The 16,363-nt window shown below is 42.4% G+C and overlaps 1 protein-coding gene and 1 long non-coding RNA gene across 20 annotated transcripts in view; one reads left to right on the top strand and one right to left on the bottom strand.

The window, feature by feature from the left end:
• Nucleotides 1-16,363, top strand: part of LOC119015471 (gamma-aminobutyric acid receptor subunit alpha-5-like) — a 184,128-nt gene that overhangs the window by 96,562 nt on the left and 71,203 nt on the right. For 14 of the 19 annotated variants that reach the window (XR_005073356.1, XM_037091463.1, XM_037091462.1 and 11 more), the window contains one exon: nt 1,821-1,969. Coding sequence is in view for 16 of the 19 variants with exons in the window: in XM_037091463.1 (XP_036947358.1) it covers nt 1,821-1,969 (149 nt within the window). In the remaining 3 variants the exon portion in view is untranslated. Of the gene's footprint in view, nt 1-341; nt 1,457-1,820; nt 3,007-6,293; nt 6,497-16,363 lie in introns of those variants that run through there. The other 5 variants (XM_037091479.1, XM_037091481.1, XM_037091475.1 and 2 more) reach the window with 4 other exon arrangements.
• Nucleotides 2,949-6,708, bottom strand: LOC119015493. Its single transcript, XR_005073360.1, has 3 exons — nt 6,667-6,708; nt 3,369-3,553; nt 2,949-3,086 (listed from the first exon to the last, which is right to left on the bottom strand). It is a non-coding gene; the product is annotated as an uncharacterized LOC119015493 (long non-coding RNA).

The following is a 16,363-nucleotide window of genomic DNA, read 5'->3' on the forward strand; positions in this document are numbered from 1 at the left end:
CTACTCAGCTCCGTCTCCTCGGTCGCAAAAGACATTTTTATGCATAATAAGTACTTTCTTTAAGTATATTCAGCTGATATGTACGCTTTTTGTTCTATGTAATGTAACCAGCAGCGTAAGAGATTACAGTTACATGAGAGTTTCAGCATTAATAGTCAGATATCTGTTTGTCAGTGCTGGTCAGGAGGTTAATCAGCCCGCTGCAGCACTGCAGTCCAAACCCTCCCAAACCTGCCTGATGTCCTGTCTCCCGCTCGGCCACTAGGGGGCAGTGAAGCCTCTCTTCTCACACGTGTTGGGTGGAAGAGAAGCCTCTACACACAAAGCCCGAGCACCAAGTTTTGGAGGGCTGGCGCCGGGCTGCCCCTGCTGAGTTCGTGCGCCTCTTTCAGAAAATGAACTTATTCTGATTCTGAAAAAAGCCTCGACGCGACTCCCAGTAGCGATCAGGAAAGATCTCTCTAAACAAAAGGGGAGTAAACTGATATCCTGCTGTTATTTTTGTTTTGTTTTGTTATTTTTTTCCTCACAGATTTGATTTCAGTTATGAACTGCGCGGTGCGGCAGACTGTAAAATTGAAAAAACGTGGGGGTGAAAGAATGCGGGGAACTCGGACTGGCGGAGTGACTTTGGGGAGGTTTCAACTAAGCCGAATTTAACCCGTGCGTCTGCATTACTTCACCTAACCCTAACTGTGTCATTTGATGGGATCATTCTGGAAGATCGGTGACACGGATACTTAAATGTGCAGAGAAGCTTATGGAGTACGGATGCCAAAAAAATAAAAAAATAAATAAAAATGTTTATAATTAGCAAATTATAAACCAGGTACTGTATGTGTGCACGGTGGATGAGTCACGCAAGATCTCCTAAGGTTCACCACCACCACCACCACCACCATCAGCAGCAGCAGCAGCAGCAGACAGCGTCACCCAACCACTCTGTTGCCCACACAGGCGTTAAGAGAGGGAGGAGGGCGCTGCTGGAACAAGTCGATCCGACTCTTTCGCTTCCGCTGGACCGATCACGCTGATTGATCGTCGGGGTGCGTCCCTTGAGGAACCCCCCTTTTGCGAGGAGACTCGGAGGACCGAAGGGGTGGGTGGGGAAGGAAAAAAAAAGAAAAGGAAAGGAAAGAAGAAGACCGCCGCTGTGGTCGCAGATGCCACGCAGGGAGGAAAAAGGGGAAGAAGAAAAAAAAAAAGAAAAAAGTGTGTGTGTGGGCGGATGAATGAGGAAGTTCAGAGCACGGATTGATGGTCGCACACCTACTGTACCAGGCACTTTATCGCAGCGCAAAGGAAGGGGAGGAAAAAAAGAGAGGGGATTCTCCGTCTCTCCCATCCACCAGATTATTTTTCTCTCTCTCTGTGATCGGAGGTGATCCGCGCATGGGAAAATGACAATCAAGTTTGTGGTCATCCTCCTCACACTTCTGCTCGCTCAAGGTGCTCGGTGAGTCCGGCTTTGCACCTGCGGTTATTTGCGTGATCAACAGCTGAGAGAGGGGTGTTTTCATTCACCTGGAGCCTCCAAAAGTTCACATGCGACTGTTGTGATGTGTGTGTGCGGGGGGGAATAACAAGTGCGCATTGTTGGTGTGAATGTGTCTGGCTGATAATGCATGGGGCTTTCCCCACACACACACACACACACACACACACACACACACACACAGGCACAGGAATGACAGCCACACACACACACAAACGTCACTTTGCATGTCTTTGTTTTTAATGCTGCGGCAAAGTTTGTTTTTCTTTCCTGCCACATTGATAACATCGTTAACCTCACCATCCGCCTCCTCTTTCCTCCTCAGTTCTCAACTGGAATATAGCGACTATGAAGACCACCACGATGGCCACGTCAGTCAGATGCTGGTGCCCAGGTCGCACCAGGAGGACGCTACCCTCATACTGAACAATTTGCTCAAGGAATACGACAAGACGCTGCGGCCGGATATTGGAGGTAAGGCTGGGTCGTGTCAGTAGTTGCGTGGAGGGGAGTGGAGCTGTCCGTGGCGCAGGGACTAGAGATGGGAGCTGGTTTGAGGCTGTTCAAAATACTGTCTTACATTAGGACTGTTGTCTTTGGGTCTTGTGCGCCTGTATCTGAGTGAACAATACAAGCTTGGGATAGGAAAAAAGGGGGAGGACATGCAGCAGAGGGCCACAGGTCAGAGATGAACTCAGGCCCCTGCCGTGCGCTGAGCCTCAGAACGTGGGGTCCAGGCTCTGCCAGGTGGAGCTGTCCGTGGTGCTGAAACTCCTGTTTTGTTCTGTTAGTGGTGGGAGGGCGCTGTCCCTCCTGGCGCTGGTGCTGATTGTTAATGGGTGTAAGTAGAGCTGTCGATGGTAGTGAACCTGTTTGTTATTGATGAGGAGCTGTCCATGGTGCTGGAACTGGACCTGGTCCTTATTAATGGTTGTTACTTGTTGTCAATGGTTGGTTAAGGTGTGATAGTGGTTGTTAATAGTTGTGAGTGGTTGTTCATGGTTCTCAGTGGTTAAGAGTTGTTGCTAGTGGTTGTTAATAGTTGTGAGTGGTTGTTAAGGTTTGCTAGTGGTTGTTAATGGTTGTTAATGGCTGGATTAGTTGTCAGTGGTTGTTAATGGTTGTTAATAGCTTCAAATGGAGCTGTAGCTGCTGGTTTCTTATCAATGGGTTGACACTGTCCCATGGGTTCTGGTTCTAATTGTTAGTTATTGCGAGCAGAACTGTCGATGGCTCTGAGAAGAGTGATCCTTTTTGTTGTTGCTTGTTACTGGTAAGGAGTGGAGCTGTCTGCACCGTCGAAATCAGGAGGCCTGGTCAAGTTAGTGGTTGTTTCGAATTGGAGCTGTCCATGGGGCTGGCACCAGTCATGCTCTTTGTTATTTGTTGGTCAGAATGGAAGTCAGGCTCCTGCTGAGTTTCTGTACTTTGGGTGCACACTCTGCCAGGTGATCTCCCAAGGCACCCCAGTCTTATGAGTCTTTTATAAGTGTGTGCTTGTTCCACATCTCCACTGAAGCCAGATGATGTTTAAACAGAGTGAAGGATTCACAGCCAAGACTCCATGTTTTTTTAATGGCAGAGCCATTCTCTAAAATGTATGAAAAAAAAACAGTATTATAATGAAGTACCATACGGCTGCAGTGCTACCCCCGCCTGCAGACAGCAGATACTCATGTATGGCTTGTCAGGGACTAGCAGGGCGAACAGACTGAAGTCCAAAAGTTTCAATCAAAACTTAGCACGAAGTTTAAGCGAACCATCAGACTGTAGGGCTGACACAATGTGCGTATAAGATGGTGTGTGTGCGTGTGTGAGGTTGAGGGGTGGCAGTTTTCTCTGATTGCGCCCACATTATTTCTACCACACTTACAAGTGCAATCAAAAGTCCCGGCTTCTTGGATGTTCCTCTTCAGAGAGCCATGGGGGGGGGGGCTGGTCGCCAATCAAACCACAACTGGTTTGACCCACTGGTAAGCTGGTGACAGGAGAAGTTCCCTGTGTTTGTAGTCGTTACCAATGTCCCGTTTATGGTCCCTGCTGCATTTCAAGAGCCGTCTGCAGAAATCAAAGCAGTCTGTCATTGTAGGAGACAGGCTGATGGTAATGAGAGTTATATAATATGTATGAAAGCTCTGAATGTTGACCTGCTTTGACATAAACGCAGCTTTAATTGGATCGTGTACTTGTGTTTTGTTATATTTATTTTTTTTACATTCTGGTGCTTCCTGTCCCTTGATTGTGATTTTTTGCATCTGCAATCAGCAGCGTGCCTCAAAAATCAGAGGAACAGTCGATCTGGTATGCGAGAAATCATCCGGGAGTTGCTCTACTCCACATCTTGGAGTCACCGCTGTGTGTATCTTAACTTTTTAGATGCTGTTGTTGCTGTAGTTTTATTTCCCCGCAGCTCTCCGTGACATTTTCTTCCTTGTAACCTACATCCTTGCACGTGCTTGTACACGAGTATGACAATGCACGCCGAAGACACCTCCATACGTGTGACTTTTTAGAAGTGATGATAGCTGTGTATCCATCGAGACTGTTTTGGTGATGCTAGGGTTAGCCAGCTTTTTGTATCTAGCTGGATAAAGAGCAAAGACAGCTTAAAGGATAAATTCACCCAAAAACTGAAAACAGTAGATAGGGACTTGTTTGCAATTGTATAAAAACAACTGGACAGTGTCTCCATACAGCTCATCTGGTGTCATCCGAGTCTCTGAAATCACTGACGTCCCTGAGTGACTCCAAAAGTAATCATGTCAATGTTTTTTGATGCTGAAATTGTCAGTGTAGCTGCTTAGCTAAATGTGTTAGGGTGCGCTATATTTGAAATGGGTTCACAAGCTCAACTGTGAGCCCAGAGTGTAAACGTCAGTTTAGAATCTCGGTTTATGCCAAAAATCTTGTTTTTAGAACACACCTCTCACAATTTTGTTCATTTAGGAGGAGAAAGACAAACAGAAGGAATATAAGTGAGTGGTACAGTGTCCCCAGCCTCCCCTACTTTCTTTTTTATAAAGCAGTGTATCTTATAATGTCATCACATGTTTTTAATGTTGAATGTTTTTCTGAAAAGAATCTAATAACGTTAGAACTGTCTTGTAAATAGGAGGTGCGCCTCTCTATCTCTCAGCTGCAGGACTGGTGAATTGGGAGTCATTCAGTCTCAGACTAAGCTGTGTACCTTGAAGTTGCCACCGCCATGCCTGAAAGACCTTGTTTTGTGATGGTTTCAGTTGGGAGTTTCAGAGGCGTTCCGCTCGAGATGAAGTTTCAAAAGACTTTGTGGAAGGACCCTGGTGGGAACACTTATCTCCACATCATTAAGAGTGTTTATTTGTGTCCCTGGGTTATTTAAAATGACCAAACACCCGGCTCTTCACAGTCGATAACCTGGTAGGAATTGATTTTCTCTGCCTCCACCGGCGGCTCTCTGGGTGGCTCGGCTTGGCTCGCCTCACGGAGGGGGAATCTCCCTCCAGCTCCGCCGCCGTAATTAAGGATGAAATTTTGATGAGATCCAGTTGACAAACCTCAGTGTCGTCCATGAAATGTTAATGCCTTTGCAGGATAATGCGAAGCGGGGCATGCATGTATGTACGGAACCCCCCCCAACACACACACACACACACACACACACACACACACACAAAGCAACACACTGGATGATGATGCTGAGTCAAAGACAGATCTGGGACATTTAAGTCATCGTAAAAAAAAAAAAAAGTGGGTTCAGTCGAGAACTGCTGCAATGAATCGCACTCGCTCACACACACACACACACATACACACACAAAAGAAGTACACTCGCGCAGACAGCCAGCTACTGAAGTCAGAACAGTGTGGCTCATTTCTGAGATACACCTGAATTTTGTCTAAATCAAAGTCATCCTGTTCACACACACACACACACACACACACACACACACACACACACACACACACACACACACACACACACACACACACACACACACACACGTGCGCGTGCTCAGTGCTTTGCCTCTTTTATTAAAATGTGAGCAGCTTCTCTTCTCTGGTTGTGCGTGTATATATATACGCTGCCGGCTGTGGAACCAGAGCACACACTGTTGTTTTAAGCATATTTGTGAGATCTCTGCATTAATTGGCCCCTTCATTTAAGAGCTTAGAAGCACACTGAAACGCTCTCCTTTGGAAAAACAAGCTCTTTAAGCAAAACTTAAGTAGGGGAGGCTGGGGACGGCTGTACCACTCATTTATACTCCTTTTTGTTGAAGTATATGATAAAAAACAGATTTCTTTTCTCCAGCTAAGCTAACTGTCTGCAGACTCTTACTTTATACTTACCGTTTACATGTGAGATTGATATTGATCTTGAATTGAATCAATTGGTTGTTGACTAATTAGTTAAAGCACTGATGGAATGTAACCATATACATTTACCCGTGTACCACTAACACCATTTTTGAGGGAAATATTGGTCTTCTTACTCCACTACATTTATTTGACAGCCTTAGTTAGTAATTACTGTGAAAATTACATGCTGCATCCAAGCATAAGTAGTGCTTTTTAAAAATTAATTGATAATTCCATAAGAAAGTGCATAATGTACATGTATGTATAATTTACTTTTACTTATGATATTTAAGTACACTTAATATCAGACAGTTTGATATTTTAACACGATGTCTTTACTTTTACTTTTCAAGCAGCACCTGCCCTCTGTTTTGTTTAGACTAAGCCCGAAGCCCCGCCCTCTTCAATCGATAGCCAACCGAAATCTCTCTGCTGTCTGCAGCTACGTCACTACGCTCGAATGTGCAGCTGTCGAGGATACAAGCAATTATCTGCTGCGGTTGTTTTTTTGTTTTTTTGGGGGGGGTTTGTTTGTTTTTGCAGGATAAAAATTGATGAACCGAAATGATTCAATTTGCAAAGTGGCTCAGTGAGGTACCGGGCGGTGTGTTGGATAACTTTATGAACCAAAAACGTCGTGCTCCTTGGAAAACGTCGGAGGTGAGTTTGAATATAAGTTATTCTTAATAGGGTCGACACGTAAACTGTGTGCAAACATTAGTCGAAATATAATTTGTGAGATGCTGCTGTGTGTTCTGAATGTTGTGCTGCTGCGGTCTGTGTAAACTTGCTAATGCTTTCTGCCGATATATGCGCAGTGTTTGTTTTACCTTGTGCTGCCCTCGTACGCTGGTCGGACGCACCTGTTGTTGCTCGGGTCATTAACTTTCTCCCCCCCCCCGCCCCGTCCCGCCCCGCCCCGTCCCGTCTGCTTGTGTATGTGAGAGGAGGGTTGCCAGATCTGGTTAGAGAAACAAGCAACCAGGTCTGTGGAAACATACCCAAAAGAGGCCCCAAAACAGAATACTTGATCTAATCTTATGAAGAGAGTGGTATCTTGATCAGTTACTGCTGTATATACAGTAAATTGATCAATTTAATAAGCATTTTATAAGAAACAGAAATAATTCTGTATTGTTCTTTTTAACTCTAAGGAAGTTAATCAAAACCAATTGTCCAACAAAAAAAAAAGGATAATAAATTGCATATAATGAATGGAGCAAGTATCGTAATGGTTTGGGTAGCTCAGCGGGTAGAGCAGGTCGACTAGTGGTCACTGGTTCAAATCCCAGCTCCGGGCAGGGCTGAGCTGCATGTCGAAGTGTCCTTGAGCAAGACACTGAACCCCACATTGCTCACTAGTGAGGGCCCTGAGACAAGGCTGGGATTGGCTCCAGCAGCAACACCCCGCAACCCCATGGAAAGGGATAAGCGGTTCGGACAATGACACATGACAATAAAAAAAGTAATGTAACAAATGATATGTCATGATATCATTACAGTCCTTCAACGCAGTCTATATATATCTATGTATATATATATATATATATATATATATATATATATATATATATATATATATATATATATATATATATATATATATATATATATAGGAGAGGAAGTACGCAAAATATGGAATATTTTAAGTACGCAAAATATGGAATATATATATATAACAGCGTTGTTAGCTAAGTAGCCAAGTAGGTAGGTTCTGTATGCCTGTGCATGCCCTCAAATAGAAATTCTGACATCAGCTTCAAGAATATTCTTGCCCCATTGTGGTATTACAATATCAAAAGACTGTCATGTTGCCCTCGTAAATATATAATAAATATAATATTCATGTACTGTTATGTATAATTAAACTATATCAGGGCTCCAGGGTGCGACTCTTCTGGACACACAAACATTTTCATTTGTTCCACCGGTGTACCTCATGTTTTGCAGGTCTGGTTGAATAAGAAAAAAAAATAAAAATACAAGGAACGCCATCTGGGATTGTAGACAGATGCTTGTGAACAAATTCTAGCTTATGCAGTTTTTAGTAGGGTTATTTTGTGGGATTATTTTAAAAGAATTGTAGTTGCACGTGGTGATTTAAATGAAGAAAGAACGTATCTGCTATTTTATTCCTCTTTGTAATGTGTAAAGAAATTCAATTAAGATGTGTAATAAGGTGCACCTAAATGAAAATGTTAGGTGCACCAGTGGAGCCAGTGTAAACACTTATTTTGGAGCTGTGTGTGTGTGTTTATATATATAAGTTTATGGAACTATTTCAGTTTTTAGCTCCAGGCAAACTAAGCAGTGCTCCTGTTTCTAGAGGCGGGCCTATACTTAAAAAAGTTCCACAGCAGTGAGGCGAAACACGAGAAATAAAAAGTAGAAATTCAGGATACAACAGAACAGGGTTATTATCTTCCTTCCCGTGTTTGTTTTCCTCCTGTCTGTTCCAGTGATCTGAATGCAGCAGTGAGCCTAATCTTCATTTAAAGTGGTTGACTGGTCCACTTGTGAAAATGCGACCCACATTTCCCCTGAGCAGAACAAGTGTTGAGCCTCACCTTAACCGATAAGAAGCAGTTCGCCTTAGATGAAGATGAGATGCTTTTGTGTCCCTATTGTGTCACTTTCCTTTTGGATTCCCAGCGTGATCACTGTGTGCGATCTGTGTGATCCTCGTGTACTCTACAACGACGTGTGTGTGTGTGTGTGTGTGTGTGTGTGTGTGTGTGTGTGTGTGTGTGTGTGTGTGTGTGTGTGTGTGTGTGTGTGTGTGACAGAGCCTTGGCAAGTGTATCTGTGTTTGTGTGTGCTCACCAGGGAATTGAGGACAAAGCGGGTTAGAGTAGAGGGCTTTGTATGCTATGAGGGCTCTGCAGCCACGCACATTGAGAATTCCCGAGCCACGGCTGAATCGTGGAGTTTGATTAAAGTTAGGTCTGAGCCACAGTCTAAAAATACACTGGTCATCCAACAAATAAGGACATAGATTTTAAAAGGGTTCAAGTATATTGATCCAACTAATAGATACTGTATGTATCCAGAGCTGTATGTATGTTGCTCCTCTGTGCCACAGAGCTCTGAACGCATCAGTAAGCCACACTGTTGTGCTAGAGAACCAGAGGTGTATTTATCGCTGCTGATAATAGGCCCCCTAAAATGCAGTTTTTGCTATTGTTTGACATTTGCTAAAAACTTCAGTTCCCAGCTGATTTAGAAAAATACCGAGCCTTTTAAAAAATTGAAGAGTTGTTAATAAAGGGAAGTCAGAAAGATCAGTTGATTAAGAGACTTTTTACATGATTTGTTGTCAATAACAAAATAAAATAGACAGCCTTTCCTTTGGGTCCACCTAGCAGACTGGGATATACAACCCACTATTGGATAACAAGTTATAAATTATGAAAGCGTTGCCTATTTGACCTAATCGTGGAACATAGTGCAGTGTGCTAAGGTCACTATGGGGCTACTATTATGATTCTGAGTAAGACTGGTCAAACCTCTTGTATGAGTGGAAATTATCTTCTAAACCAAACAAGCTCAATTACTTTTGATTCAAGATACGGCCATATTAACCTTCTGACCTAGGAAATGCACTCTCCTATGCACTTCTATTAAAGCCTGCATGCCACTCCCCTGATCCTTTGCAGGATATAACAGTAAGTAAATGTTGCTGGGTGGATTGTGTGAGTTACACTGTGGACTACAGTGTAAGCCATGTTTTTCTGGCATATCCTTTTGTCAATATTGTAATAAACTGGCACCATCAACAGCATGCCAAATTGGCTAGTATCACTTCTTGTTTGCAGTCTTACCGTGGATGCACAAAAAAACTATCTGGATGACTTTGTTTCAGAATAAAATGTAAAAACGTGTTGATTCCTAGCCAAGTTCTGGATTTGCAAGTGGCATCTATTATTTCTGGGTGGGCTCATGGACTATTTGATAGTAATATCCATGAGAAGTGTTAGTCATACTGAATCTATGAATTTGTGTGTCCTGTCTGTTGAGTTTAGAGTATCTGACAGGTGCAGCGGATTTAAAAGGATCTATGGTAGAAATGGATTATAACATTCATAACTGTGTTTCCATTGGGGTATAATCCCTTGAAGCCTGAGATTGGAGCAGGTACTCTGGCAAGAAGTCCATATTGTACTACCGTGTTTCTACAGCAGCCCAGAGCAGTCAAACCAAACACTGATGTTAGACAAGGACTATCAGAGGCCAATGCACACCACTAAATAAAATGATATACAATATGGCTGAAAAAGAAAAGGAAATGAACGCAGTCAGCAGAGTTGGATTTGGAGCAAAAAAATCAATATGGCAATATATTTTATTGTATTGATACACTTGAGTCAACTATCTATGTTTTTGATAAAACATGCAGGTGCTGTGAATAGATTGCTGTGACAGTTACACTTACCAGAGTCATTATTTTATGACTCCTCGTGGTGTACATTTAATGTACACAGATTGAGTAGAGTTAAAAGAGGCATAATTGTATCTTTTTAGCATTTTAACTTGAACCGTTCTGTCTCCTGGAATTTGAGCCTTTTCTCCAATTTGTGACTATTTTACATTGGAGTGATGGCACAAATAGACACTGACAATGTTAGTGGGTGTGATAAAGTGCGATTGCAGTGTATTGATTATTGCAGAATTGCTGTATCGTGAGACAACTGTTATTGTGGACAGCATCATGAGTTCCTCTGTGATTCCAACCCCTACGGCAGAGACTCAATAGAAAATGCAGGGAGGAAGATGCACACTGCTTATCTCAAGAGATAATACTCCTTAACCACAATGTGGAGACAAAACATCTGATTAAGTAGTTACTCCTTTAAGTAATAGTCCTTATTTAAAATCCCTTGACTCCTTGGAAACAACTAGAACATACCAGAGTAAAACAACTGGATCATATCAGATTAAAGTCAAGAAATCCTTGATTTTTTTTTTCTCTTCAAAAACGTAATTCTGAACAAGCTACTCAGATTAGGTACAGGGTACAGCGTCAGCCTGCACTTAAATACATTCAGCCTGGCAGCTTTTCAGTTTACCCAGGAAGCTAATGCAGTTGCAGCTCGGCTCTGATCGCAACAGGTGACGATGACAGAGGGCTGTAATTGTCCATAGCTAACGTGCTATTGATCCATACTGATTGACCAGGTTGCTGCAATCATATCCACCGTTACAGCCTCCCTGAATAAGTCTGGTGATAATGATAAAGGCCGTGGATGGCAGTGAAAAGGAGAGCAGTGTGTGTGCATTTTAATGGAAGGTGTGAGTGTGACTAACTGTAATCAACAAGCAGCTACCGTTTGTGGTTGTACAATACTTTTATCTGTCTATATTTATTCTTTTGCTTTTGTTTATTTATGATACTTGCGGTCACGGGTTTGGCTTTCATTACCCTTTAATTATATGTATGATCTAAACGTGTGTGTGTGTGTGTGTGTGTGTGTGTGTGTGTGTGTGTGTGTGTGTGTGTGTGCGTGTGCGTGTGTGCCACTTAAGAGATGGACTTTGATTCAGATAAAAGCCAGGTGTGTGTCAGAAATAGAAACCAAAGCTGCTCAGACATCATCTGTTTGCAGCTGTTTCCTGTCTCTCTCTCCATCTGTTTGTCTCAGTCTCTCTCGTTCAGTCACCTCGCTCTTCTGTGCCGCCGCCCCCCCCCTCTCAATCGCCCCTCCATCCATTTGCGACCCTCCCTTTATTTCCCCTCTAAGCCTCCCACTCCTTACTATCAACTACAGCATGTAGACAGCAGGGTATTTGCGCTCCAGATCTGAGGCTTTTTGGAATCCAAGTGGAAGTTTGACCCACTTTGCATCCTATATTAAAATCTCATAGATCCACTTCAGAAGTCATGTCAGATTCCATCACCCCAGGGCGAAGCATGGGAGCAGAGGATGGGATGCTGGCATGGCAGCATTTGGTCCATTCTACTCATATCCTTGTACAGTACACGTCAGCAGCCCTACATTTCCCTCTTGTTTGATGAAAGATTTAGACATATCCTTTGTTTTATTAAAGCATGAAACCAGTGCAAATCAGATTTGAGGAATCTTATCATTATTTGCTGAGAAAGTTCAGTTGGAGTTAAGATTCTTTTTTTGGATTCCAGTGCCAAAAATAACAAGGAAGTGTTTGTCTTGGACTCAAACGCAAAGTGAAACTCTCGCCGAAATGCAACTTGTGCTTTTTTTGTGAATGTATACGAGTCAAACCTTTGTGTGAAAGCATAATTACAACAAAAGAGGCACTTTTAAGATTTAATGTATTTACGTATTTGGGTCTAACTCATTTTCCGTGTGAGTGCTTGGTGCAAATTAGCGATAACATCAAAATCGCTATTTTTGAAGAAAAGAAGGCTCGACACAAGATGAAACTTTGCTCGTAGTATCACCAGGGTCTCTACACATGAACATGAGCATTGAGAACATTGTTTGTGTACACAGAGTTTGCTAAAAAGAAAATTCTTGAAAGATGAATTGGTGTGAAGTGAAGATGATGGCACTTTATCTGCTTGAGTAAAAAAAGAACCAGAAGAGTCTGTTTGTTTAAGTCAGTTGAGTGGTCAGCCACTTGAGTCGAGATAATTATGGATGGAGCTTTCTGGTCTGAAAAGTGAAGCCACTGCAGAAGTGCCTTAAACCTGCATTTTTTGTAACAGCTACTGTTTTCAGAAAGAAGCTGAGTTGTATGTAAGCTTATGAGAAAATGACCCTACTACTCACTTGATTTATCACCTCAGTAAACAGTTTTCTAATGAGTTTATGGCATCAAATGTTCAATCAATCAAAAGGTCTTCTTCAATAAAGCATGATGTTTAGTTTGTAAATTCTGGTCCCATGTAGAGTAAAAGTTATGATAAAGCAGTGTATGCTTCAGGGATTGGCTACCTTGTGATGGACAAGGTGCTCCCACGGTATGTGCTTGGATTTTCAGTCACATTCATTCAGGAGATGCGATGTGACCATATATATCCTCCCCAGTGCCACTCTTTTGTCCAATTATGTCATTTCGGGCTAGAAAAACCCAAGATGGTGATGGTAGTAGTGCTAAATGTGAAGCTTCAAAATGGTAGCCACCGATGGGTGACATCACCATGATTTTACAATCGATTGAGACTGAAATGTCTCACTTTGTCATGAAATTTGGTTCCCATGTTGTCTAACATAGCTACCTAAAACCACAGATATTCCCCTCAGGGCTGTACTCTTGTGTTCAGTGTTAATCTGTGGTGATGGCCAGACAGTACTCAATGCTTGAAGCCCACTCTTGCGTCAGTCAGCGACCACCATGTGTTTGAAAGTCTTGCAGCTAATCTAGATGCTCGGTTTTCTTGCAAGAATATCGTGAAAGGAGCTGTTAAATGAAGTGCAAAGTTTTCTTGAAAGCATACACAGTGTCAGCTGTTCCTGACTCTTGGCTCAGTCAACATGAAAACCTGTAATAACAAGCACATTTCACAGACTTTTCAGCCTTTAATGGTGTTTCTTCAAGCTGTGGGTCAGCATGACATCCGACAAGTCTCGACAAACTCTACAATGGATTCTTTTATTAGGTCTGCAACTGGAAAGGAAAAAAGGCACCACCAAGTTATATTTTCGCAGGAAATAAAAGTCTCATACCCTCAAGGAACTTCCATCAGTGGTTGCTTCTTAGGTGCTCTTTGATAAAAAAAGGTGGTCAACTAAATCACAAACACAGGTAGAGCTGGTTAATTGGCTTGCCCTTCTCTAATGAACAGAGGGTCATGCAGCTTCTTTAAAGATTAGTAATGGATGGACTCAGAAGATGCAAGCTCCTTCTTCTTCAGACTTTCATTTAGTTTTCTGGTTTGCATTTGGAATCTTAAAAAGGCGGCATGATCAACAACCCAGAAGAGACACATTCAAATGAACACAACAGGCTCATTCTGAAAAATACAGTGTACACCTCATTGCAAATTTTTGATTGAAACGCCCTTTAAACTGCATAACACTGAAATCGTTAAACACAGTTAATGGATTGGAATTAATACTTTCTTAACAGGGCATAATTTTCATCACTCAAACTACCCAGCTGGATCATAATCAGTTAGAAGTGGTATTTAAAATACACTATGAGGTTTAGTCATTTAAGTTGAATATATTTGGGTGTGTTTTGACTAGAGGGAAGCCAGCAGTGAGTATCTGTGTCCTGCACTAGATTGCCTGTGTCTCTGGCTTTTGGTTGTTGTTTTGGTGTGTCTGGGTTCTTAAACAAACAGGATGTATTATAACCAGAGACATTCAGTTACCTGTCACATGACAAAGACAGTGGGTCACAACGAGGGTTGGGCCGATGGACTATACCATCGGCTGCTAGTCCCTGATCATTGTAACATGGTGATTTAAAAGCCTTCCCATCAGAGAGCACAATTAAGTGGTGAGAAGTATGTTGTCTCCATGTCAAACCAGCTCAGTTAAGTGAACCCAGGACACTGTTGTTTTGGGTTTGGCACTGTTTCTCTTAGTCATGCAGTTTTTAAACACAGTTTTCTTAGCTTCTGTGGCTAGTCAGCCAACATTGCTTTATGCATATGAGGCTGAGCAAAGCTAAGTTGCTGACATGTGGTGCACAGACAGGCGTTTTTAAACCTAGCACTAGGATGTATGTCGGTGGTAATGGGAGATAGTTTCCTCTGCATTGTGAGACAGCTGGAGATTCATGTCAGAGCAACAGTGGGAAACAGCGGCGACTACAGTGGTGAGCTTACATGCAGCTGCTGCCTCACAACAACACTGAGGGGGCACGCTCATTTATTGATGTTATTCATCACATTTGAGAGGATGGAACCAAAAAAGTGACAAAACACTTAATCAGCTATCAGAGCAGTTGCTGATATATTTTCTGTTTATGTATCTGTTGTTGCAGCCCTAAGATGAACTCTTTGCAGATAAACATGTTAAATGATTTCCCACAAGGAATGAGAATGCTTTTTTTTCAGCTTTAAAGAAATTGGCTATTTTTAACTTAAAAGCTGCAGGATACACATTTGCAACTTGGCAGCTTTTAAGAGCAGCAAGAGATAAAAACTGCTGTAAAACTGTGACACTCTTAAGATCCTGATTTACCTGGTCTGTGACAGTTTTATACCGAAAGACACAAAAACTGAAAAGTGTAATGTTGTTGAATCCATCTCTCTCTATATGACAGTGACAGCGTGTATGTCACTTTTAAAGTCTGATTGATGACTTCCTGGTAAGAAGGAAGAGTTCACACCCACAAATACAGCAATTCTGCTGGAGTAAAATAGTTGCTCTTTCCACCTCTGGCTCAAATCTCGATGGGTTTGAGGCTGACTTGGCCCTGGCAGGCCCTTTCCTCCTTGATCCTCACAGAGCTGACATTTGGCACAGCGGTGACACCTCGCCAGCTGAAAGGAGGGTTCCCAGACGAGCCCCCTCGATATTTCAAGTCCTGTGACATTTCATTAGATGAAGAGGAGTTTAGATGCTGGCAAATGCTTCTCCTCACATCTCAGCTAGCCAGGTTAGCCAAGCTGACAATCACCTGCGGGAGGGAGGTGCAGGAGCTTCCAGCACACAAGGTGCTCTCTCTCTCTCTCTCTCACACACACACACGCAGCAGACATAAATGGCTACACACAAGCTGGCGGGTTTAGTAACCTTTTATGAGCTCTATGATGCAAATGTCTCCTCTGCTGTGTGTGTGTGTGTGTGCGCGCACGCGTGCTTAATGATGTAATGTCTTGGACTTCCTAAACTTGTAGGCTGTTCACACTGAAACTTCCCCTGATTCCTTTTCATTTCGTGCATTCAATCCTGGCGTCTACATTACTACATTACATCATCAAATGCCCAAATGACACTGACTTCCTCATCCAATGAGTGAGCATCATGTTTTAAAACAAGTTGCAAATTAAAAGGTTGATGATTTTTTTCATGTCAATAATGATATCATGTCATGTGTTGTCATCTGCCAGCATGGTACACTGGTACACTGCATCTAAGACTTTACGTTGCCATGGAGATGTCTACCTGCGTGTTGACAGGCACTGTGATTATCATAGCTCGTACTTACAGATAAGATGATCTCATTATATTTTTGGGAACCTTGCTGCATAAATTAGCAAATGAATGAGGATTTAGGGAAAAACTTCTATGCCACCTTAATGCTTAAAAATGGAGCTAAAATATGCTGACAGAAATATTTGCAAATTAGTTCAATTTCCTGGGCCTTTTTTTTTTTTTTTTTTTTTAATAATAACGTACACACACTGTCTGAGGACCTGAACAGCAGGCCTTGACCAGAAATTTAGCTTCTCTTAAAATGTTAATTCATCTCCAAAAAGTGGTTGTGAGGCTTTCATTCCTTCAGCGTTCCCGATTTAATGAGAAACCACAAAGGAATGACCAAGCAATCATGTTGAGCTTTAAAGAGGGTCTGATACCACAGTGAAGTGCATTAGGTGGTAATAAGACCAAGCTGGGTCTGGATCATGGCTGACACATTTCCCATCCCTGT

Source organism: Acanthopagrus latus, chromosome 24, assembly GCF_904848185.1.
Source record: "Acanthopagrus latus isolate v.2019 chromosome 24, fAcaLat1.1, whole genome shotgun sequence".
Taxonomy (NCBI): Eukaryota; Metazoa; Chordata; class Actinopteri; order Spariformes; family Sparidae; genus Acanthopagrus; species Acanthopagrus latus.